At 43.2% G+C, this 25,439-nt stretch overlaps 1 protein-coding gene and 2 long non-coding RNA genes across 3 annotated transcripts; 2 read left to right on the forward strand and 1 right to left on the reverse strand.

The window, feature by feature from the left end:
* Window positions 1–150: 150 nt before the first annotated feature.
* LOC148154928 (uncharacterized) lies at window positions 151–3,866 on the forward strand. Its single transcript, XR_015765702.1, has 3 exons — window positions 151–782; window positions 1,516–1,639; window positions 2,101–3,866. It is a non-coding gene; the product is annotated as an uncharacterized LOC148154928 (long non-coding RNA).
* LOC148154929 (uncharacterized) lies at window positions 2,787–14,301 on the reverse strand. Its single transcript, XR_015765703.1, has 2 exons — window positions 14,179–14,301; window positions 2,787–3,219 (listed from the first exon to the last, which is right to left on the reverse strand). It is a non-coding gene; the product is annotated as an uncharacterized LOC148154929 (long non-coding RNA).
* aste1a (asteroid structure-specific endonuclease 1a) lies at window positions 14,302–25,017 on the forward strand. Its single transcript, XM_088014181.1, has 8 exons — window positions 14,302–14,533; window positions 19,620–20,446; window positions 20,663–20,758; window positions 21,088–21,162; window positions 21,433–21,639; window positions 21,750–21,942; window positions 22,253–22,388; window positions 23,174–25,017. Exons 1-8 carry the CDS (start codon window positions 14,407–14,409, stop codon window positions 23,589–23,591), a joined length of 2,079 nt encoding a protein of 692 aa, XP_087870307.1. The 5' UTR covers window positions 14,302–14,406; the 3' UTR covers window positions 23,592–25,017.
* The last annotated feature ends 422 nt before the right edge of the window (window positions 25,018–25,439 follow it).

Here is a 25,439-nt window from a genome sequence, read left to right on the forward strand (position 1 = left end):
CTCGAGGGCCGGCATCCTGCACGTTTTAGTTCTCTCCCTGGTGGTAGTAACAACATTTTCAGCTTGTCAATGTTCCTCTTACGTCTTCTGACGAGCTACCATTTAATCCAGGTGCGTTAAACCAGGGAGAAACCTAAAACATGCAGGATGCCGGCCCTCGAGGACCGACTTTGAACACCCCTGGTCTAATATGTTTCGTTTTGGAAATTTTAATAGATCTGTTTTTCTGCATTTCATTTAGCAGTCGGAGTGAGGCATCACTGAAAGATTAGAATAGTTGGACGGTTGAGAGGCGGCATCACGGCGCCCTCTGTTGGTAAAAAGTACGTAGTGCTGCTGCTTCTGTATTCTGCTGAACTTCGTTCACCGAAATCTGAGAAAAAAATAAAACTTTTTCTGGAGAAAATGTAATAGAGACTCCGATATGGAGTTAGATTTGTTTCACAATTATTCAATTAAAAAAAAAGTTAAACAAAAAAAGTAGTATTCAATCAAAAAAAAAAAAATCATGTCAAAGCAAAAATCACTGTTTTTTTTTTATTTTTTTTTTTACTTTTTTTTTCTTTTTGGTTGAAACTTTTTTGTTGTTGAATTAGTTTTCTTGCTTATACAACTTTATTTGCTTTGGCGAAGCTTACATTAACATTCTGGGCGGGGCTTAAGGACGAGCGATGTAAGACGTGTTCCGATTGGTTAGCGCTGACTAAAGCGGATGACTCCCTGAGATCTCAGAACTCCGTCCCGAACTGCAGGGCTTCGGTGACGGGACACAGAATGTGATGGTAAGTAATCTTCACAAAACTACACCGTTTAGCAGCTTCTAAAGTGTCCACCCTGTTTCAAAGAAGAAATCTTACTCAACTTATGACGACAGTCACATATTTTGTCTGCCGCGGTCCCCGGTAGCATATTGTGCTAGCTAATGTTAGCACTAGGTAAAGTTCATAAACTAGGCTTGTGTAATATTCGCCTGTCTTTATGTTGAATTCATTAACCAGCGCACCTCTGTCGAGTGGCATTAAGCGTGGAAAATACCAAATATATCTGGAGGAAATATGTGTTAAAAACTGTTGTGTAATCCTCCGTGTGTGTGTGTGTGTGTGTGTGTGTGTGTGTGTGTGTGTGTGTGTGTGTGTGTGTGTGTGTATGTGTGTTTTAACTAGCATTGAAGCTAAAGTGGGAAAACAGCAGATCGTTGCTCCAATGTTATCAGGTCCACGTTAATCTGCACCACACGTCAAGTGACTGTGCAGATGATTTATTTACCAAGCACATAATCAGTGCTGTCGATGAGGGGAGGCAATGTAACTCTTAAATATATATTTTCTTCCAGATTAAAATGTAAAACTAAGCTGGTAGGTCACAGGCCGAAGGAGGATATTCACATAATTTCTGTTTATTATTATTTGGTGTGTGTGTGTCTTGTACTTAGTTTTATTCCGAATTAGATGTAATATGCCTTTTGCTGTGTTATGATATTAAATTAAATTGTGTTCTCCTAACTCCCCATCCTAGTATGACCAGCAGAGTGCAGCTGAAGCAGGACAGGCTTGTAGGTCTTACTGATTCCTCCAGCTGCTAGAGACGATCAGAGCATGAGGATGGAGAGACCAGCAAGTGTTGAGTCAGAGAAGGTCAGGTAGGGAAGGAAGTGTTGCTTCTAGGGGCCGGGTGTGTTTGGCTAAATATATTTCTCCAAGTCAGTTTATTTATTGGTTTTAAAAATAATGCCTCTTCTTCTATGTTACATTTTTTGCATTATTTTTAGTACAGATAATCGGCGTACTGTACTGTCTGCTGGTGGTTTAAATTGATTTGAGCTACATTCTAAAAAGTATTCAGATTTTAACATGCATTTTCTACTTACTAAATATTTCACTTTTACTCAGTAACTTCAGTGTTAAACCTCTGCAATATTTTTTTGCAGTTTCTCTTATTGTGATATTTTAACTGTTTCACTTGAACATTTAACTTCCTGAGATATCGTCAGTTTATTTTCAATTAAATCTCTTAAAAGACTTTTGGGCTTATTGGGTTTTGATTATGTTGTCTAGGTAAATATCATCACTTACTCGTATTTTTTTTATTTTTGTTTTTCAGGTTTGCGTCATAAAGCTTCTTGATGCGTTTCTGAGCCATGATTGAGACTCTCCATGATGTTCACCCAGGACAGAGAGGAACTCGTATCAACTCCACTCCACCGACCCCTTGAGACCTTCCTGTTGTTAAATTGCCTTTCCCTTGGATCCAAGCACTGCACCTCGCTGACCAGTACAGTGACCATCAGTCCACAGTCAGCTGGATCATCACAACATTGACCAACGTTTTATTTACAAGTAGGATCTGAAAACCGGAGGACCAGATAGGCAAAAATCTACCTGCAGACTTTAAGCAGCTACCCTGACACTGCAGTGATCCTGGACTGGGCTGAGCTGCTCTTCCTCTCTCCTCTTCCTCTCTCCTCTTCCTCTCTCCTCTTCCTCTCTCCTCTTCCTCTCTCCTCCAGATGGACGAGTTTTCATCACCAGTAAAGACAAACAAGTTTAGCATCCAAGTAACTGCTGGGAAGTGTATTATATATATTCAGTGTTCATTTTGTTATACTGTTTGGACTTACAATAAAATGTAATCTCTTTTGTAATACTCTACATTTTACAAACCTTTTTCCCTTATCTCAGTTGTAACATTATGTGAAGTATTTGCATGTAATTCGGCCTTCAAGCGAGATATTAAAATTAAACGCTTTCAAGTAATATTTCATCTTTTCTAAAACAAAATACAGAAAATACTTTCACAAAGTGGCTTTATTTCTGTCATTCCTCTTGTGAGTTGTATAAAGGAGTGTTATGGCCAGGTTACAAGTATTTTTAATTATGAGAATGCAGTCATATTAGCATCATAAAGATGCAATTTTACCAGAAGAACATCTTAAAATACTGGAAGTCATTTTATGGAGAAGTCTTGGCTCCCTCTGACGAAACCAGCTCAGTCCAGGTGGTTCTGATACATTCAGTGGTTAAGAGGATCAACTGGCCACCAGGTCAGCATTGATGTCAAAATAATAAACAGAGAGACTAATGTAGGAATATTTTCCATGTTGAAGAAAAGCAAAGTTTATAATGGGAGAGAGAAAATGTTGCGTTGTTAGCCGCGTTAGCTCAGTCGACGTCTCCATCCAGGAAGCCACTAAAGCCAAACAGAACTCCAGTCCAGCTCCAGCTGCAGTGAGGATGAAAAAGGGAGAAATAACTGAACGTAACATGACAGGGAATAAAGCAAATTTGGTAATTCGCTTTTAACGTGTTCCAGATGCAAAAAGAAAAAGCAGCTCTGATATAAACTTATTTATTACTTCTGCCAGGATGTTGGTGGTAATTTTTGTATTTTTATTATTATTATTATATTTGTTCTGTTATGACTTGTTGAATACAGAAAATTCAATATAATCCCACATGTTCATCAGAACAAAAATTATTTCAGTACTTTACTTTTGAAAACTGATATTATTCTATTTTTTTGCGACAGACGGCTCGCTCTGTGAACTTTGCCATATTTCCAAGATATTACACATTAAAATACATTAATATTTAATTTATCAGCCTGCCATTTGACTAATAGAGACAGTATTTTTACCCATAAAACCATCTGTTTTATGCAGCTAAAAGTTAGTTTGGTATAAAGTGGAGCTAATAACAAAGATCAGGTTAAGGACAAACATACGGCATATATATAAAAAATAATAAAAATGTCTGATGCTACATTTGAAAAATCAAAAGATTAATGGAACTAAAATGTCCTTTTTAAAACAAACTATGAATGTTGTGACTTTATGAACCAAAAATGTAACAATAAATTCATCAGTTTGCTCCTCTGGTCTGAAGAAAACATTTGTTTAAAAATCATGATAAATTGAGACTTCATTAAAGTTTTTAGAAAGTTTTCAAAAGTGGATGTTGTACAATAAATCTATTCCATCTTTAGTTTTAATATAATAAAATTTGATCTTCTAACAGGAACGAAGAGCTACATTGATATATTTAATCCCAAGTTTTATTCTCAAATACTGCTTTCTAAAAATCACCTCCACTTTAAAAGTGAAATAATTTTATTATTATTTACAATCTTTATTCTAACATGTTAATATCTTAATTTAAGATTTGAAATTTATCTTTAATTTGTGACATTTTATTTTACTTTCCTCAGTCAGCTTGTGACTTTATTTCTTCTCTTTCTGGTCAGTTTATCATATCAAACTTCTGATTACTAATGTGCCTTGTCATGATATTTTCTTTTAATTTTCTATCAAGACGGAAAAAACAAAACATTGCAATAAATCCTCCTTTGAACTCAAAACGTCACATGCAGCAACGAATTGTGGGTAATACACTTCGCCGAAGTCCTTAAAATGCGGGACACACTAAGTCAGTGGTTCTTAACCTTTTTTAGGTACCGAACCCACCAGTTTCATATGCGCGTTCACTGAACCCTTCTGTAGCGATAAATAAAATATGATTTTTCCCCCCCAAATTCAAGACATTGGGATCACTGGGTCTTCTTAAAAGGTAGAGTCTCTGAGAACCGTTACCTTAAAGATATAGTCAGTGTTTTCAGCAAAGTTGAGCTGACTGTCCAGGAACGAGCCAAGGCAGGCACGTGCAGAGGGGGGGGGGGCCTGGGGGGGCTTGAGCACCTGCCCTTTTTTTGCTCCTTGCCCCAAAGTGCCCTTTTGGTCTTTTTTTTTTGTTGTTGTTTTTTTGGTATTATTATTTCCTAAGCCCTCTTCTGACACATAATAACATGTACTAAAATTATTTTATTTTATTTTATTTTTTTGTACAACATAATAAGCCCTCCGGTCACCTTGTTACCTTTGACCTTTTGCCCGTGACCCAGTTGCCTCTCGCGCAGTGAGATAAGGCGGCTAACTGGAGCTGAACGATCCAGATCACAGATCAGTTTTTGGTGAATTAAAACGTTTTGGTGAATAAAGTGGAGCAGACCTGCTGCTTGTCAGATGACAGAAAACGTTGAAGTCTCGTTTCTGCTTCAGCGGTTTAAGCAGAGAGGTAATGAAATGCAACAGACACTGACAGGCCTCTGTCTGCCTTTCTCTGAAGAACTACTGAGGGGAGGAGACAGCCAGGTGAGGAGAAACTGTTCTGATCTATCATTCAGGATTTTTATCATACAGACATTAGGCTGTTGTGCTATTAGCTAGCTGCTAGCTAGCGACTTTGTTTGCAAAGCTAGATAAATAAAAAGCTTCTTCCCTGTGTACGAGGCACATCGCCCGTCCAAAACGTATCATCTCCGTAATGAATATATGTTGGATCTTCTAATTTCATTTGCTGCATAATGTACATTGCATTTATTCTGGCGTTAGGTAAATGTGTCTTGAAAGAGAATAGCACTTAAATAAAAGTCCAACAAGGATATTCATTTAGAATTAAAAATAACTCACCCTGAATTACCATGATAGATAAAATGTATGTCATTGATGAAGGGGAAAAAACTCAACCAGACTTTAAGTTTAGGTTCTGGTTCGCAGAGTATGAAGTTAAATTTTTTCCCCAATTATTCAATGGGAAAAAATAAACTAACCTCAAAGTAAAATAAAATTGTAATCGAAACTTTTGGAATTGTAATGATTTCTTTTTAAAAAACAAATTATTTTGTGTAAAAAACTTTTTTTTAATTAAATAACTAATTTTTGTCTTGTGAACTTAAAAAGTTATTTACCAAACATAAACTTTTATTTGCACACATCAGAAATCTTGTTGTGATTTTGGCTCCTGCCCATGACGTCATGTGAGAATCACAAGCAAAACTTTGAGTCAAACAAAAACTTAGAATATCAAGAAAAGATTTCTGACATGCACAAATAAGTTTGTTTTGCAAAAAAGATTCACTTCATGAGACAAATGTGTGATTTAAATGTTTGAAAAGTTTAAAGCAAAACTCAGCAGGCTTTTCCCACAGTGACATGCATTAACAATTCAATTTTTGCTTTTTTTTTTTCTGCATTTCCACCTTAAAGTTTGATGCAGCTCTGCTTTCCTGAATGGACCATCTTCATCTCCACTGCAGCAACCAGGCAGCTCTGTTTTATAGATTACAGTCACTAAAAGGCTGCATTGGGCCTTGTTTATATCTTTAATAGTGTAATTCTGTAAAGACAGAATATGTAAATCAGAGCTAAACCACCAGCTCTCATTTACATATCTTGCTAAATTGCAGGTTTGAATATCGCAATACTCTTATAACAAAATAGACCTGCAGAAAGAAATTACTAATAAAATATCTTACATATGCATAGGTGTATGCTCTGTATAAATATTTACCTTAGCTTTGATTGTATATTTCACAATTTTGTAATTTATCATTGTTTATTAAACTCTGAAAGCTTAATAAACAATGATGAATTGTTTATTTATCATTGTTCGTTAATATTCTGTCCTAGAATGCAGTAAGATGTGCCCTTTTTTTCTTTTGAGCACCTGCCCCTTAGTGGTCTCTGCACGGCCCTGAGCCAAGGTATTTAAAATCTGCCACAGTTTCAGCAGGTTGGCCATCGAGTGAAACTGGAACCACTTTAAGATCATTTAATTAGCTCTACATTCTTTTTTTTTTTTTTTCCAAAATATTTTTATTGAAATTTTGAAAATACAAATCATGTACCTATTTGAACATGGTTTCTCTGTGGTTATTACATGACTGGGAAAAAAACAAAACAAACAAGAACAAAACAAGAACAAAACAAGAAACAGCTTCTCAAAGACAGGGGTATTCAAGCAGATTACAAACTGGTTACATGTAAATGTACACATCTATACAGCATGGTACACTGCAGGTTCCGTAAAATCAAAACTCAAACAGTCCCTCTGACAAGTCTAAGTTCTTAATAAAACTAATGAAAGGCCCCCAAATCCTCTCAAAAAGATGCTGTTTGGATTTCCTAATATATGTTATTCTTTCTAGTGGCAAATTAGATGCCATCTCCTTTAACCACTGTGAGGCACTAGGTCTGGTGACATTTTTCCAAGATAAAGCAATACATTTTTTTGCAATTAATGAGCTTATATCAATAAAAGTACATTCTACTTTACTAAAGTTATGCTTCTCAGGGTATAAAGCCAACAGGAGTAATTTAGGATCCAGTGGAATTTGCTTTAGGATGATTTTTTCAATTGTATCCTTCACCTCTGCCCAAAATGCATTAATTTGTCTGCATTCCCATATACAGTGTATTAGAGTCCCTTTAGAATTGCACTTTACGCAAGAATCTGGGATGTTGTTGTTGTATTTATTTAAATGCACGGGCGTAACATAAACACACATTAGCCATTTAAATTGTAGAATTCTGAGACGACTGTTTATGGACATTGTGTGAGTTTTAATGCAAACCCTTTCCCAATCCTGTTCACTGATATTTGCTGATAAGTCCAAATTCCAGTTTATAAGCTTATTATTTGAGTTCTCTAACGAATTAGAGATCAGCACATTGTAAAAATCTGAAATTATGCCCTTTTTTGATCTATTCCGAATCATTAATTTTTCAAGTAGTGTAAGGGGAGGCTTGTTAAGATCACTGCAATTTGCTTTAACAAAGCTTCTTAGCTGAAGGAATTTAAAATAATGCTTTTTATCTAGCTTGAATTTGGTTTGTAGAACACCAAATGACAAAAATGTGTCAGAATTTGGTGAGTAAAGATCGCCAATACTTTTTAAGCCTTGCGACGCCCAGATCCTAAATGTTCCATCTGCCCTGCCTGGAGCAAACAGCTGATTACCCCAAATTGGACTAAATTGGGACATGCTGTTTGGCTCCGCGAGGTATTTTCTAACATCTTGCCAAATTTTAATCATACTTTTCAGAATGGGATTTGTAGCATGTTTCTGTAACTTCTTTAAAGAGTCGGAGTACATAAATAGTGGAAGAGCCAAACTTAAGTCATGGGACTCCATTTCTACCCAGTGGGGATTGTCTTTATCTGAGAAATAGAACATGATAGTTCTTAGTTGTGTGGCCCAATAGTAAAGTTTGAAGTTGGGGCATTTTAACCCCCCTCTATCAAATGGTAAATAAAGCAAAGAGAGGCGTAGCCTAGGCCTTCCATTGTTCCAGATAAAGCCTAAAATAGTTTTTTTCAGCCAAGTGAATAATTCAGGAGGCGGCGGAAGGGGAATACTTTGAAAGAGGTACAATAGCTTTGGTAGTATACTCATTTTCAGGACATTAATTCTTCCCAAAACAGATATAGGCAGGGATGTCCAGTTGCTAATTGAGGCAGTTATTGTTTTCATTAGGTGCTCGTAATTGGATTTGACCACCTGCTGTAGTGCTGGGAAAATCTGAACACCCAAATATTCAAAATGTTCCACTACTCTAAATTGCTCAACTTCACTGGTGGGATTAGTCCTTTCATCTACATTTAGTACCAGAATAGAAGATTTTGTATTGTTTACTTTGTAACCTGAGATTCTTCCAAATTCCAGGATCACTTCCATCACAACCGGAATTGACTTTTTCAGATCTGATAGAAATAAAATAACATCGTCAGCGAATAGAGAGATTTTATGCTCTGTGGGGCCCATTGTTATCCCGGAGATTTGTGGATGGAGGCGAATAGCTGATGCCAAAGGCTCAATTGCCAGGGTGAACAATAAGGGAGAGAGAGGGCATCCCTGACGACAACCTTTCCTGATTTGAATTGCCCTTGAAAATATTTTGTTTGATACTATTTCTGCAGTTGGATTATTATATAATATTTTAACCCATTTGGTAAAGTTACTTCCACAATTAAACCTTTCCAATATGTTAAAAAGATAGGGCCACTCGATCCTATCAAAAGCCTTCTCCGCGTCCAATGTAAGAAGAGCTGTATCGTTAGCGTTCTTTTTAGACCAAATAATATTCAGGACTCTTCGAATATTGTGGTATCCTTGCCTCCCAGCTATAAATCCATTTTGATCTTTATTTATTATGCCTGGTAGAACTCTTTGCAACCGTATTGCCAGTATTTTACAAATGATTTTGAGATCAGAGTTTAGTAAACTGATGGGTCTCATGTTTTCACATTTATTTGGGGGCTTACCTGGTTTTGGCAGCAGAATAATTAGAGCCTGATTCAAAGAGGGAGGCAGGGTGCCTTTTTTAAATGACTCCATAAACATATCTAGAAGGGGAGAGAGCAATTTATCCTTAAATTTTTTATAAAGGTCGACGGGTATACCATCAGGTCCTGCTTGTTTACCAGATCTCATTCCATCAATGGCCTGTGCCACTTCCTCTTTATTTATTTCTATATTTAAGTCTACTCTGCAGTCATCTGCAATAACAGGGATATGTAGCCCACTCAAAAACGTATCTAATATCATTTGGTCTATGTTTCCATGAGTTTCATATAATTTCTGATAATAATCTTTAAAAGCGTTATTAATATCCCTTGGATCTATTAGTGTTTTACCCTGTGATTCAATTGATGTGATGGAGGCTGTTGCTTCAAGCTGTTTAATCTGCCAAGCTAGAAGTTTTCCAGCTTTGTCTCCCTGTTCATAAAAGTTTTGTTTCAATCTTAAGAGACTGGATGCAGCTCTGAAACTGGACATTTTGTCATACTCTGTTCTGAGGATCAGCAGTTGTTTTTTCAACTCTATATCATTTGTTTGAAAAACCCTCTCTTGAGTGTCCTTTATTTTATTTTCTAGAAGCTGCCTTTTAGTCTTGGCTTCCTTGGCCTTATTGCCTGTATAGCTAATGATATGACCTCTAATAAATGCTTTAAAGGCTTCCCATCTGGTGCTTGCTGTTGTTTGATTTGTGTTCAACTGAAAGAACTCATCAATTTGTAGCCCAATATATTTAACAAAATCCCCATCCTGCAGCCATTTGTGTTGAAAACGCCATCTAGGGGGGTCTCTTGTGAGGTTCTCATCACAATAGCTCAGACAGCATGGCGCGTGATCTGAGATCACTATGCTATCATACATACAGTTTTGAATTTTGGATATTAGCTCTGATGAAATTAAAAAATAATCTATTCGGGAGTAGGTCTGAAATGTTGCTGAATAACATGAGTAGGCTCTAGTTTGTTGATGGAGTTCCCTAAAAATGTCTACCAGTCTAAGAGCTTTCATAAACATCTGTATAGTTGTTCTGCAATTACTATGTGTCAGATCTGACCTAGTGGATCTATCCATTTCTGGAATAAGGGTGCAATTAAAATCCCCTCCGATCACAAAGCGCCCCTGTATCGATGAAAGTAAGAGGAACAAGTCCTGAAAAAACCCTGAATCATTTGTGTTAGGACCGTATACATTGACCAGGTTAATTTTTTCCAATAGTAAGGAGCCCTGGACTATCAAATATCTACCCTTCTTATCTTTGATAACATTGTTTACTAGAAATGGGACAGATTCATGGACAAGAGTCATAACTCCTCTTGCTCTAGAAGAAAATGCAGAAGCGAATACACTACCCCGCCACCTCCTCCTGACCGGCCCCTCATCCTCTTCCATAAGATGCGTCTCCTGTAGAAATACTATTCTGGAATCCAAATCTTGCAGTCTATTAATAACTTGTTTGACCTTCTTTAAGCGTTGTAGCCCCCTGCAGTTCCATGTAATCATTTTAAGATTTAAAACTTTCGACATGTAAGACTAATCTGATTACCAGAAATGGATAAGAAAAAACAAAGTTTTCCCCATAAGAACATGAACATCTGAGAAGCTTAAACACCAGAACAAAACTCAAAGCATATCCCCTAAACCTGAACAACCGCACCTCGACCGACCACCATGGGTCTCCCTCCCCCCTCTGTACACCTCCCGTTATCGCGTGTGACCGATCCACACGCAGTGAGGAGCAGTCTAACCACTCAATAACCAAAACAAAAGTTTTTACCACCGCTGCTGTTCACTATATATAACAATTTAACCTTCCACATGTTTGCACACGGGTTTAAACTTGTGAAAAAGCAAATAAACCGGCATGTGCACGCCTACTCTTGCCATGCCTAAGCAGAGCTATATGTATTCATAATAGTCCACTACTGTTCCACCATCAGAACAACTGACCGATATAGGCTACAGCAAGGTCAAACGAGTCACAAATAGTTAATTTAATAACCAAATGGGTATTCAGCCCTTTGTTACCTCCCCGTCGGCTTTCTTCTTGAGCTTCTTTAGAAACTCGCGTGCAGCCTCCGCTGTTTTAAAAACATGGGTTCGGTCCTGATAAGTTACCAGCAGCTTGGCTGGATGAGCCACCCCGTGGCGCAATCCCAGTTTGCGTAGCTCCGTTCGTATCGGGTCAAACTGCTTCCGAAGCTGGAGCAGTCCCGCCGCGGTGTCTGGGTAGAACCGGACTTGCTGATTCTGGTAGCGAATGTCAGTATTAGCCCTTGATGCGAGAGCAATAAGCTGTTTATCCTTGTTGCTGAGAAATCTCATTATTAATGTGCGTGGCGTTGCAGTGCTGTCCCTCCGGGGTCCAATTCGATGGGCTCTTTCCACGGTCACTGCTCCGACACCAAGGGCCTCTGGCAGCCACTTTTCCAGGAACTCACATGGATTTTGTCCTTCAGCTCCCTCCGGCAGGTTGACCAGCCTCAGGTTGTTTTGTCTCGATCTGGACTCCAGATCCATAACTTTATCTTCCAGATCTTTCTTCCTGGTCTCCAGCGTACCCACCTTAGCTCGTAGCGTTTCTATCTCATTCTCCGCATCAGAGATGCGTGCTTCGGTTTCTGTAATTCGCTGAGCACAGTCATTTATCTCTTTGCGTACACTGTCGATGGAGTCCAGAACTTCGTCAAATCTAGAGGAGAAGTCCTTTTGGATTGAGTTGACTACCGACAGTATTTCATCCACCTTGCTACTTTGAGATTTCGGGTTCTCTTCTTTGTCTGCGGCGGCCATTGGAGCCGAGCATGAGCTAGCATTAGCTTTCAGCACTTCGCCACGAGCATGATAATCCGTCAGTTTATGTTGTTTTGCTTTTTCACTTACTTCCTGGGATGTTTTTGCTGCTTTAGGCATTATTCCGATCACCCGCGCTCACTGGCCGTTTAGTTCGTTGTGAAAGGGAAGGTATTTTGGTAAATTCTTTGACAAGAACAGCAGAGCGGTGGAAACACGTCCTTTCACCTGGCCGCCATAACCGGAAGTCCAGCTCTACATTCTTAATAGAATGAAAAATTAATAATAAATAATAAAGACTTTGCGGTATTCTGATTTAGTAATGTACTTATATTAGTTGTGTTACCACCCCCACGCCACTAGAGGCAGTATCAACCCCGAAAAGATGCGACTAAGGAGCAGATTTATTAGTACACCGAAAACTACAGAATTCGGTAAAAACGGTGAGTTTTGCTTTAGTAATTAAAGACACAAGTTCAAATCCCTGCTGAGTGAAGCTCCTCCAATCAGGGCTCGTCCGCAGCTCTGATTGGCTCAGCAATGTAACGTGATCCTCTGCAGCAAGTGACGGCGAAGCGGGGCGTCATCACGACTTTACACAGGTGTGTCTTTACCTCCACGGCAGAGGCTCCGCCGAACCCCTGGGGTTAAGAACCACTGGTCTACGACCTTTAACCTTCACCATGACGCAGAGGGACCGGGCCTCAGGTGAAAGCAGACAGTGAACTTAAAGCTGCATGTAACTTAAAGACATTATTTTACTCGTATTAAAACTCATATCTGTCTGACCTAACAGACATCAGAACCGGGCTCAGGAGGTTTGGATTCAGTGACTCAGGATTGTTTATTTTGATGCAACCTGCATTTGACTTTGAATAAAAATTTGCTTTTTTACTTGTTTTTTTACGGAGCCTGGTGCTGCAAGGATGGAGACCTTGTCCTGTCAGGCGACGGGACCTGGATAATACCCGGATAATACCCGGATAATACCCGGATAATACCCGGATAATACCCGGATAATACCTGGATAATACCCGGATAATACCCGGATAATACCCGGATAATACCCGGATAATACCCGGATAATACCCGGATAATACCTGGATAATACCCGGATAATACCCGGATAATACCCGGATAATACCCGGATAATACCCGGATAATACCCGGATAATACCCGGATAATACCCGGATAATACCCGGATAATACCTGGATAATACCCGGATAATACCCGGATAATACCCGGATAATACCTGGATAATACCTGGATAATACCCGGATAATACCCGGATAATACCCGGATAATACCCGGATAATACCTGGATAATACCCGGATAATACCTGGATAATACCTGGATAATACCCGGATAATACCCGGATAATACCCGGATAATACCTGGATAATACCTGGATAATACCCGGATAATACCCGGATAATACCCGGATAATACCCGGATAATACCTGGATAATACCTGGATAATACCTGGATAATACCCGGATAATACCTGGATAATACCTGGATAATACCTGGATAATACCCGGATAATACCCGGATAATACCTGGATAATACCCGGATAATACCTGGATAATACCCGGATAATACCCGTGTTAAACGGACGGCGGAGTCCGGCGACGACAGGCGCTTAAATTCCGTAACAAAAGTTTGTTTTTATCTTTAAAAAAAAATCTTTTCTTTTTTTTCTTTTTCCAAACTCTCTCTTTCTTACTGTTTATTCAATGTCACACACTGTTTTTATTTTGTTTAATCATGTAAAGCACCTTGAAATGCTTTGCTGCTGAAATGTGCTATACAAATAAAATTTGATTGACATTATTATAGGAGCATGCCATTCTATTTGAAGTTTTGCAGCGGCCTAATCAAAGTCCAGACATGTTCACAGCTGATCTCCACCAACCTGAGAGAGCTGGAAGAATTTAGCAGTGACTCCCTGCTGAGACGGCAGCCAGGGTAAACACTTATTTATGTTAAATGTTTTTATTTAATTGTCACTATTTAGTAGAAATCAATTTTCACTTCAACAATAAAGTTTTTTTGTTGCAGGTATTTTTTGTCAAAAAGTCAAATTTTGTAGGTCATGATGTCATGATCCGTGTGTCCAGGCCTGTCCTCCAGCTGTGTCTCATTCCCTGATCCACCTGTTGTCTTTGTCTCCTGTCGGATCCTCGTCGTGTTACCAGTTTCTTTGTGCCTCCGCTGTTGAATACATCAATAAATCACCATCATCTTCCTCTTACCTGGGTCTCTGCGTCACTCCTCAACCTCCCCCCTCCTCATGACACATGATTGGGTTCTGAATGCTCTATAGACCCATCATGGCGACATGCAGCCGTTAATCACATGATTAATCGATCATCATCCTGTCAGAACCAGCAGCTGCAGGTCTGAACCTGCCGTGACGTCATCGATGTGAAAGTTAAGGAAACGACGAGCAAAGCCGTTCAGGCCCGAAGCTCAGACCGAAGATGGGCGTCCAGGGTTTGGCCTCCTTCCTGGACAAACACCGGAACATTTACCGGGAGGTTCGGTTCGGCCGGAGCCGCCTGCTGGTCGACGGCTGCAGCCTCAACTACCAGCTGTACTTCAGCTCAGGTGAGGCTCGGTCAGCAGGTGGACGGCTTCCTGTTGACCAGCAGATGACGCAGCAGGTCATGAAGTGGGTTATAAAGTCAGTCCGGAGGTGAATGTCAGGAACATCTCAGCGGTTATGAGAATTCAGTTTCTGTGGAGCAGGAAGTTCTCAGCCCAGAGGAAACAAGCTTTTACTTTAATATAAATATCAATAAAATGACCGTTCAAATAAAATAACCATCTTTATTGACACATAAACAATAAGGATGTAATAAACAGTGACATGTATGATGAGTAATTATGCTCAAATTTGCATAAACATGAACTCATATTGCGGAAAAAGCTGTTTAAAATCCCTTTAAGGGGCGGAGCTTCAGAGTTTTACTGTTGCATTTCGTACAGTTTAACTTGCTGTCCGCAGTTTGTTGTCACCTCCTTTAGATTTGTGTGTGTGGAAATGTAAAACACACAGTTATGTCAGATTAAGAAATAAACAGCAAGTGCAAGTTAAACCCACTGCGGGACTCTGGTCCAAACCGGACTCATCACAGTCTGAAGCGGCAAACGCACAAAAAATGAGCGGTGCCATATTTTACGCACAAGTTAGCGTGTATAAAATTAACTTTGCGTCAAAGTTTACGTAAATATACACCCATTTTTTCTCTGGAGTGAAAATGTGCAGCAGCCATGCAAACTTTATCTATGAACAATAATAAACTACAAAGAGTCAAAACTCACATAAATCCACTGAAACCTGATTCAGTTATTTAGACCAGGAAGCATCAAACCTGATGATTTTATGATTTTAATATTTTAGTGTTTAAACGATGAAACTGAACCACATTTATCCTCAGACAATAACCTGAAAAATAAAGAAAATAAACTAAAGGAAGGTAAAACTTCCCTCTGAGTGAATAATAACTTCCTCAGTTTGTCTCATAAAGATGTAACTCATCGTCTGAAAGCATCTGAGGCTCATTTCATTCTGACTGGAGAGAAAACAGGCTGATCAGCAGATGGATCCACCAGGTTCGGTTCTGATCAGGAGACGATCAGGTCCATCAGCAGCTGATCCAGGTGAGCCGCTACCTGAGGAGCTTTGGCTCTGATGGAGGATTGATCACAGATCAGATCCATCTGATGGTCCATCAGCGTTTAGATTCATCCAGACTGATCATCCTGGAGCTCAGAGCAGAACTTAGAGCGGTACCAGCGGTACCGGTACCGGTCCAGCTGCAGCCGTCCTCCAGTGGAGCCGCCCGCTTTGTGAAAGCGCCTTATGGACAGAAAGCATCTCTACTCTGTGAATGCAGCTTCTGCTGCAGCAGCAGGTCCGACCCGGAGGCTCTGCTGCTGCAGCAGGTCCGACCCGACGCTCTGCTGCTGCAGCAGGTCCGACCCGGAGGCTCTGCTGCTGCAGCAGGTCCGACCCGGAGGCTCTGCTGCAGCAGCAGGTCCGACCCGGAGGCTCTGCTGCAGCAGCAGGTCCGACCCGGAGGCTCTGCTGCTGCAGCAGGTCCGACCCGGAGGCTCTGCTGCTGCTGCAGGTCCGACCCGGAGGCTCTGCTGCTGCAGCAGGTCCGACCCGACGCTCTGCTGCTGCAGCAGGTCCGACCCGGAGGCTCTGCTGCTGCAGCAGGTCCGACCCGGAGGCTCTGCTGCTGCAGCAGGTCCGACCCGGAGGCTCTGCTGCTGCAGCAGGTCCGACCCGACGCTCTGCTGCTGCAGCAGGTCCGACCCGGAGGCTCTGCTGCAGCAGCAGGTCCTGATGTACCCACAGTTACTGGAGGCCTTTTGTTTTTTAGTGCTAACAATAAAGCTAAACTGACATGTGAATGCCAATAAATTAGGATATGTGTCCTGATCAGGCTGGTCAGATTAATAGTACTTTTGCAATATAACCTTTTAGCAGCTATAAACACACTATGAAATATAAATATGTTAAAACGGAAGTAATCTAATTAATCTATATAATGTCTTTCACTTGGTGATGGAACTGCTGACAAAGGAACTTTTCAGTCATTCTAGTTTCTGGAATCAGTCTGTATATTTGCTCAATGCTTGAAAACAGTTTCACAACTCAGTAATATTTTTTGTGAAGAATTATCACATTGTTATCTTTTATTGTCTGATTTTATCAAGTGCTAAAATCATCAACAACATGAGATTCTGTAACAATCAAAATGTTATTAAACATTTCAAAAGCAGAATAAGTAACTTCTGCGTAACCAAATGAATCAAACTTTGTATTTTTCTTGTGATTCTGACTCCACAGCTGGAATAAACCTTTTGTCCTGCTGACTTACACACAGCAGACGATATGATGTGACTTTAATATAGCAAATATTAAAGACACAAAACCTTTTTCATGTCTGGTTGGGGCATTTGGGGAGTAAAGTTATTAAAATGAGGCTGATATTTGGATATGTAAAAATATATATTGTCTCTGCTGATAAATCTATAGTTTGGTTTCTGTCAGTTCTGTAAAGATACAAGAGAGAACAAAGCGAATTTCTCTTTTATATTGTCCAATAATTGAATTTTACTTAATTGTCGCTGTAGGAGCCATGGTTTAAAATTTAACAAACTTTGGTTCTTTATGCTTTATGAAATATTTCATCCCATTTGATGACTGATCTGAATATTTCCACGTTCTACGAACAAGTGATGCAATTAGTCCAGGCAAAAATGTAGAAAAACGGGTGACTGTATTATTTTTATCAACCGTCAGCTCGACGTAACACGCAGACTCGTTGCCATGGCAACCTATAAACAGCAGCCACAGAGCGAAGAGCAGATTACGTTCAAGAGCATCAGAAATTAACACAAAAACGCACGAAAAACACCAAACTTAACATTCTGTCTTGCAGATTTATGTTTCTGAATTTCCATTCTGTGATATTAGGAAGTGATCCTCTGAACACTGGCGGTGGTTGATTAGCCTCCTTAAACACCTGCACTTCTGATTATCTGTCAGAAAATGTATGTGTGTCGCCTTATTTTGTGTTAATTGAACCAAAATACTCCGAACTGCACAGCATTCATGTTAAGGTAGGGCTGCCACCTTTCAGAAATCAAAAATAAGGGACGCCCACCACGGCGTGTCATCCGACTCTCTGGGGTGGGACGTCCGCTGCAGTGATAGCTAATATTTTATGGCAATGTTTTTGTTTTTAAAATGTGATCCAGAGAGCAATCATTCATACATAGAGTACTCCAGAACTGTACTCCAATCAGAGCATATCTTAAACATGTTTAATTAAGCAAAGTGTAAAATGTATTTGGTGAACTGCTCAAGTGCTGAGTGACTGATCATAACACCTGATTTAATAATCACAATGTCCTCAGGCAGGGCTCCATAAGTATAAAAGTTATGTGAAAATTCTGGTAGTGTAAAGAGTTTGACTAAAACATTTATACAAGAGAGGAGTTGGGTTTGGAGGCTGGTTCTAGAGCAAATTTACCAGAGGGGTAGTCAGTGCTTTTTCATGGGGACACTTAAAAAAATTAAACATCAGAACAGAGGAATATTTATCATTTATCATATGAAATGAGCCAAAGAGACACTTGTGTCTCCAGAGATCCAGGCAGATGGAAAGTCTGATCCTGTACAGCAGCTAACAGTGTGGCTGTTCAATGTTAAAGTAAAATTGTGAAGGTTAAAAAAAATCCACCTCTGAATATTAACAAAATACATTTATTTAGTATAATTTCTTCTGTACCCCGTTGGCCCCCATCTAGATCCGCCCCTGGGCTGCAGGTCTGTGTCTGACATTAATAATGCATTAAATGACCACTGAACAATTAATATGTCAACATTTCTTAATAAAACAAAATAAAAGCCCTAACAAACCTTTTAAAGTAGGAAATATTTATGTATTTACTGTTAATCTCTCAGTATGATTTGTTCTTTAAATCACCATTTATATTATTTTGGCTGATACGACGATACAAGCAAATCAACTCATAACTGACTAAAAGCACAACAAGAAGCTGAATAATAAAATGTTCTGCACCGTATCAGCCTCAGGAGATGATTGAGGGATGAGGAGGTGGAGAATGACCGAGCTAAGATCCTGTGGGACTCCCAGATCCAGACAGACAAGATGGTAATGGCGAACCAACCGGACATTGTGGTGGTGGACAAAGAACAGAGGAAAGCCGTTGTGGTGGATGTAGCAATACCAAGTGACCACAACATCAGGAAAAAGGAGAAACTGGAGAAATACCAGGGCCTCAGAGAGGAACTGGAGAAGGCCTGGAAGGTGAAGACCACAGTGGTGCCTGTGGTCATCGGGGCCCTCGGGGCAGTCACCCCCAAACTGGAGCAGTGGCTCAAACAGATCCCAGGAACAACATCAGACATCTCAGTCCAGAAATGTGCAGTTCTAGGCACAGCCAAGATACTGGAGGAGAACCTGAAGGTCCCAGGCCTCTGGGAGGGAGAGAGAGAGAGAGAGAGAGAGAGAGGGACAGAGAGAGAGAGAGAGTCAGAGGGAGAGAGAGGGAGAGAGAGAGAGTGAGAGAGGGAGAGAGAGACAGAGACAGAGAGAGAGGGAGGAAGAGAGAGACAGAGAGAGAGAGAGAGGGAGGAAGAGAGAGAGAGAGAGAGAGAGAGAGAGAGGGAGAGAGAGACAGAGAGAGAGAGAGGAAGAGAGAGAGAGAGTCAGAGAGAGAGAGAGAGAGAGTCAGAGGGAGAGAGAGGGAGAGAGAGAGAGAGAGAGAGAGAGAGAGGGACAGAGAGAGAGAGAGAGAGTCAGAGGGAGAGAGAGGGAGAGAGAGAGAGAGTCCTAACCCTATAATTAGGCTGTTTCAATCAAGACATGTTACGTTTCAAAACTAGCATATTTTAAATTCATTTTCTTAACTAGTCATTAGGGTCATAAGAGAAAAACAGTTACCTTTTCAAGTTCTGTTCACTATGTTATTAATTCATTTATTAACGTCAACTAAATATGTCATAAGCAAGCTAAATATTTAGCTTGAAGCTGTTTACAAACTAAACCCTTAACTCCATAAATACTTAGTATATTGTTGGCAAAATACTTACGGGACGTTGATTGTTGTTCATTTTAACTGACAGCCATAGTTCTGTGGTTCGTTTCAGGTCTGGATCAGAACCACGGTGGGGAGTACGCCGCCTACAGGACTGTGATTGAGACTTTCATCGCAGCTCTCAGGTCCTGTGACATCACTCCCTACGTGGTTCTGGATGGAGGTTCTGCTCACTTCAAAGCACAAACAGCAGTGGAGAGAGCCACGGATCGGATCCACCGGAAGCACCAAGCCAGCCAGAGCGGTGAGCAGAGCAGCATCCTACCGAAGCTGGCCCAGGTGGTCTTCATACAGACGCTGGCCCGGCTGCAGGTTCCGGTGGCCCAGTGCTTTGCAGAAGCTGACCAGGAGATAGCGGCGCTGGCATCAGAATGGTGCTGCCCGGTTCTGTCCAACGACAGCGACTTCTTCGTCTTCGACCTGCCGGCAGGGTTTCTGCCCATCAGCCACTTCCTCTGGCGGGAGGTGAGGCAGAGCGGCTCTCAGAGCTCCATCTCCTGCTGGAGCTACTGCACCTCCAGCTTCTGCAGCTTCTTCGGACTCCGGCGCCAGCTCCTGCCGACCTTCGCCGCCTTGGCGGGTAACGACTACGTGAAGCTGAGAAGGATCGACTGGACTCGGTTCATCCAGGCCCGTACCGGCACAGAGGCCTGCAGCCGCCTGGAGGGGCTGCTCTGCTGGCTGAAGGGGCTCCAGGAGTCCCGGGAGCCCCTGGAGGTCCTGGAGGAAGCACTGGGCCTGATGGGGGACCTGAGCGGGGACAAGCAGGAGCTCCTCCAGAACCTGCGTCTGGGGATGGAGGAGTACCAGCTGGGTCGGAGCGCTCTGAGCCGCTTCTTCCTTCATGGAGCGCCGCCTGAGTTCCCAGCACTGGAGCAGGTGATGAACTCCGTATTTCTGAAAACCCGTTTCTCCAGAACACCTGCAGCTAGAACCTAAACCTCCTGAAGACCAGAGCTTCAGAAGTCTCAGTTCTGTGTTCTTATTAAAACTGGATCCATTTGGACCTCCTGACGGGCTTTAGGACGGTCCTGAGGCGGTCGCCTCAGATGATTTCAGGTCGGGTTTATTGATCTCTGCTCTGCTCTCCTGCAGGGAGGCGATCGGGTTCCAGTCTGGATGCAGGTTCCTCTGGCCGAGGCCCGGATCAGCGGAGACGTCCTGGATGTTCTGATCCAGAAGTTTAAGAAGGTAGAGACTCCCTGAGGGGTTGTGGAACCCATCCACCTGTCCAGAAGCTTCCGGTCGGTTGGATCCACCACCGGGACCTGCTGACCTCCATCGGCTGCTTCAGGATCCATCACTGGAACCAAACCTGGACCGATCCACAATGTTTGGTCCAGCTTTGTGTTCCTCCAGATCTTCTAGAAACTAAAAAAATATTCCCCAAAATTAACAAAATATTGTTTCACCCAGCAGGGGGTGCAAGAGTGGAGGACTGGTCAAGACCTTCATTCTCCATCCTCAGTAGGATGGAGCAGCAGCGTCAGACTCTCAGCTAACTGTTCGTCCTCCTGCAGGCTGTGGAGCGAACCGTAAAGGAAACCAGCAAACCTCTTCAGCCTCCTCTTCCTCCTGCTCAGAGGAACAAACAGGTCAGCATTCCTCTGGACGTTTCCCCAGAATTCGTAAAACGAGTTCACGAGTTCTTCGCCCCTTCAACATCCAGGAGTTTAGTTCCTACTGTTATTCTAGCCAGGTGTCCCGGTTCTGGACCGGAACGGCTCGGTCCAGCTTTCTGCTGGATCTCTAATGAAGTCTGGTTGCCTTCAGGGAGCCGACTGGACCTGAACAGAGCAGCTTAGACCTCAGACCTGCAGCAGGAACACGAAACTGCTCCACGTTTAACCGGGTCTCATCTGCAGGTGGACCGAGGACTGAACTGTGAGTACCCGCCCAGTGCCAACCAGACCTCCAGGCCGCTGCGACAGGTGATGTACGGCCTGCTGCTGGGCAAAGACAAGTTCTCTCCAGTGGAGTTTGACAGAGCGGGTCTCAGCCTGATATCCGTCCCAGTGGAGCCAACGTTCACCAGAACCAGCCAGAGGCTCAGACTCGACTCCCTGCCACAGGTGATTTTATTCAAACCAAAGACTGTAAACCTGTCTTCATGTCCTCGTCTACCAGTGTCCCTCAGCAGAGCTTTCAGGGACTGAACCCCGTCCTGATGGTCTTCCTCCAGGTGGCGCTCTCTGACCGTCTGAACGTCCTACTGGAAGCTCTGGGAGTGACCCAGGAGTCTCTGCGCCTCCTGCCGCCTGAGCTGCAGCTCCCAGCAGCCGTCAGCTGCTACTGGCTGCAGACAGCTCAGCCTCCTCCAGACCTGCAGAGGGCGCTGCTGCTGGGGATGAGCAACATGCTGAGGTCCAGAACAGGTAACTGCAGCTGGGTCACGTCTGAACCGGGTCACAGCAGCAGGTTAACGTCGGTCAGGACTATGGGGGAAGTTAAACTAATTGATTTCATGACATCTGATGGCTGATCTGGACAAACATGTCCGCCACTGAGGGACAGTGGTCTCTGTCTAACATCTCTGGTCTTCCTTGGTCTCAAAGCTTTGTCTGGTGGTTCTGGATCAGGAGGTTCTGGGAGTGGCTCTGACCTGCATGGTTCTCTTCCAGGTCCATTTGTTCCCTTCTTTGCTTCAGGATCAATTGTTTTTTTCTGCTTTCGCCTGCGTTGCAGTCCTGCCAACAGAAGGGAACCAGAACCCGGACCAGGACGTGTCTCATGTCTTCAGCCAGTGGCAGGCCTGTCTGAAGGATGCCATCCGGCTGAACCAGCTGCTGGATCTCCCTCTGCCAGAACCGGACGTCTCCAGGTCAGAACCCCGTTTCCTCTTCTTTCCAGGTCCTGGAAGATCCACAGCACCGGGATGAGCATCATGTCTGGACTGCAGGACAACCACAGGGACGTTCTGATGGACGTCAGGAGTCTCTGAAAGTTTCCTCCATGTGGGCTGCAGCGTTTTGTTGAGTCTGAGGAGAATTTAGATTTCGTTTCCGATCAGGATTCTGTTCCTGTTTGGCTTTTTGTTTCTGAGCCAATAGCAGGAAGCGGCGGACCGGACTGGTCCGGAGACACTCATCTTTTAAACCAGAGCGGCTGGACGAATGTCCTGCTGGTTCTTCAGAATCCATAGAACCAAAATAACCTGAAAAGTGCAGGAGGAAAATAGAATACAGGTAACATGAAGGAAAACAAGAAGTTAGTTGGAAGGATGATCACTAGTCAGGTTGTGTCAGAGGAGAGGGGGTAGAAATGCAGGGAGACCAGGACGCCCTGGTTCTGGTACCACTCAGTAGGAAATGTAGCAGATGTTCTGGTTCTCCACCCAGAGCAGGAGAACTTCACACTAATATTGCCTGAAATAAAACTGGAAGTACTTTTCTGTCAGAAAGTGGCTCCAGTACACAAAGCTCACTATGACCCACCTCTGGTTCTGACCCAGATTTAAACTTTATTCTGAAGTTGAATCAAAAAATACAGGAAAATGTGAAGGCATCACATCGCAGAGATTAGCTGTGGGGCCTGGGTCGGTTCTGGAACCCAACAGAACCTGCAGAGCACCGAGCGGAACTGATGGTTGGTCCTGTTTGTGTCCAGGTTGTATCAGGGGACGCTGGTCCACCAGCTGGTCCACAGGATGAGGAGCGGCGGGAAGCTGAAGACCGTCCTGAGGAGCGACCGGCCCAGCGAGGAGCTGTACCGCTCCCTGCTCTCCGTGGTCCAGAGGATCCGGGTCCAGAGGATCCGGTCCCGGACCCGCCGGACCCGTCAGAAAGCCGCGACCCGTTGGCAGCAGAACCCCCAGGAGCTGAGCGCCGACCTGCAGAGGCTGTTCCTGCAGGATGAGGAGACGGAGAGCGAAGCTCGGGCCGCCGTGGCGGCGCAGGAGGAGCTGCAGCTGCAGGAGGAGCTGCTCCAGGTCCGAACCCGCTACAGAACCAAGGAGAGGAGCAACCGGAGCAAGAACCCGGAACTGGCCCGGAAGGAGGAGTGTCGGGGCCGGGACCTCCTCTGACCGTCCAGCTCCTGCTGCAGGATCGCCGTGGCTACCTGCTCTGGTCTCCGTGGCTACCTGCTCTGGTCGCCGTGGCTACCTGCCCTGGTCTCCGTGGCTACCTGCTCTGGTCTCCGTGGCTACCTGCTCTGGTCGCCGTGGCTACCTGCTCTGGTCTCCGTGGCTACCTGCTCTGGTCGCCGTGGCTACCTGCCCTGGTCTCCGTGGCTACCTGCTCTGGTCTCCGTGGCTACCTGCTCTGGTCGCCGTGGCTACCTGCCCTGGTCTCCGTGGCTACCTGCTCTGGTCGCCGTGGCTACCTGCCCTGGTCGCCGTGGCTACCTGCCCTGGTCGCCGTGGCTACCTGCTCTGGTCTCCGTGGCTACCTGCTCTGGTCTCCGTGGCTACCTGCTCTGGTCGCCGTGGCTACCTGCCCTGGTCGCCGTGGCTACCTGCCCTGGTCGCCGTGGCTACCTGCTCTGGTCGCCGTGGCTACCTGCTCTGGTCGCCGTGGCTACCTGCCCTGGTCTCCGTGGCTACCTGCCCTGGTCGCCGTGGCTACCTGCCCTGGTCTCCGTGGCTACCTGCTCTGGTCTCCGTGGCTACCTGCCCTGGTCGCCGTGGCTACCTGCCCTGGTCGCCGTGGCTACCTGCTCTGGTCTCCGTGGCTACCTGCTCTGGTCTCCGTGGCTACCTGCTCTGGTCGCCGTGGCTACCTGCCCTGGTCGCCGTGGCTACCTGCTCTGGTCTCTGTGGCTACCTGCCCTGGTCGCCGTGGCTACCTGCTCTGGTCTCCGTGGCTACCTGCTCTGGTCGCCGTGGCTACCTGCTCTGGTCTCCGTGGCTACCTGCCCTGGTCGCCGTGGCTACCTGCTCTGGTCGCTGTGGCTACCTGCTCTGGTCACCGTGGCTACCTGCTCTGGTCACTAAATGTTTTTAATGAATTTCTGAATCATTTTTCTGTAAACATTTTTCCTGGTTTTCTGACATTCATTTTTTGTTTTACTCTGAATGTTTTAATAAGCTGCTTGCTTTGAAAGATGTTTTTATTCTCCTAGTGACATTAAAATAAAGAAATAATTTTTATGCAGAGGGTGTATGTTAGAGATTTTTTGAGTTATCATTTTTATTATTACTTTAGATCATTATTCAGTCTAATGTTAATCAGTAGTGATGTGATGTGCTAAAACTTTTTGATCGCCGTGTTGAATATCTGTGTTCCTGTGAACTGGTTGTTCCCTCCACCCTTGGAAGAAATGGCTCTCAAGGGAAAGAGCTGGATGACCTGAGTGTTGGATGGAGCTGCCATCTGTTTTATTATCTTTCCTGACTTTTGTTTTCCCAAATAAAAGGCTCTGGCAGAGAGAGGGCAGAACGCTCTGTGAACGACTCGGAGGAGCAGTTTGCTGAGTTTTCTCCTTTTGCAAACGTTTGGCCATAAAATTCATGTATGTTGTCTGTGGTTCTTTTAAGGAGGTTCAAGAAAAATACCCATCAGTGTACTTTATTTTTGATGGTCAGGTTTTGTCTCATTGATCCAGCAGCTCTGCAGAAGTTTACAGAACTAAAACAAAATCATAAAATATTAAAAAGATTTAAAGTCTGACCTAACCTCTGGCTCCAAAACCAGCAGTGGAGGACAAACTTCTCATTTTTAGCTTAGCACTGTTGCTGACCTTGGAAACATTTAGTCAAACTACGGAAGAAGATAAGGACCACTAAAAGAAAATCATTTTCCTCAGTGGTCCTAATCCTCTTCAGTAGAACTGTTACTAGGTTATTTTGTAAACTTTCAGTTTAATGAAGTTTGACATCTCTGGGTTAGGCTTTTAAAAATGTCCTAATACTTTGACGTTAATATTCATGCTC

Source organism: Poecilia mexicana, unplaced genomic scaffold, assembly GCF_051168715.1.
Source record: "Poecilia mexicana isolate PSO_F unplaced genomic scaffold, ASM5116871v1 scaffold_16, whole genome shotgun sequence".
NCBI classification, from domain to species: domain Eukaryota; kingdom Metazoa; phylum Chordata; class Actinopteri; order Cyprinodontiformes; family Poeciliidae; genus Poecilia; species Poecilia mexicana.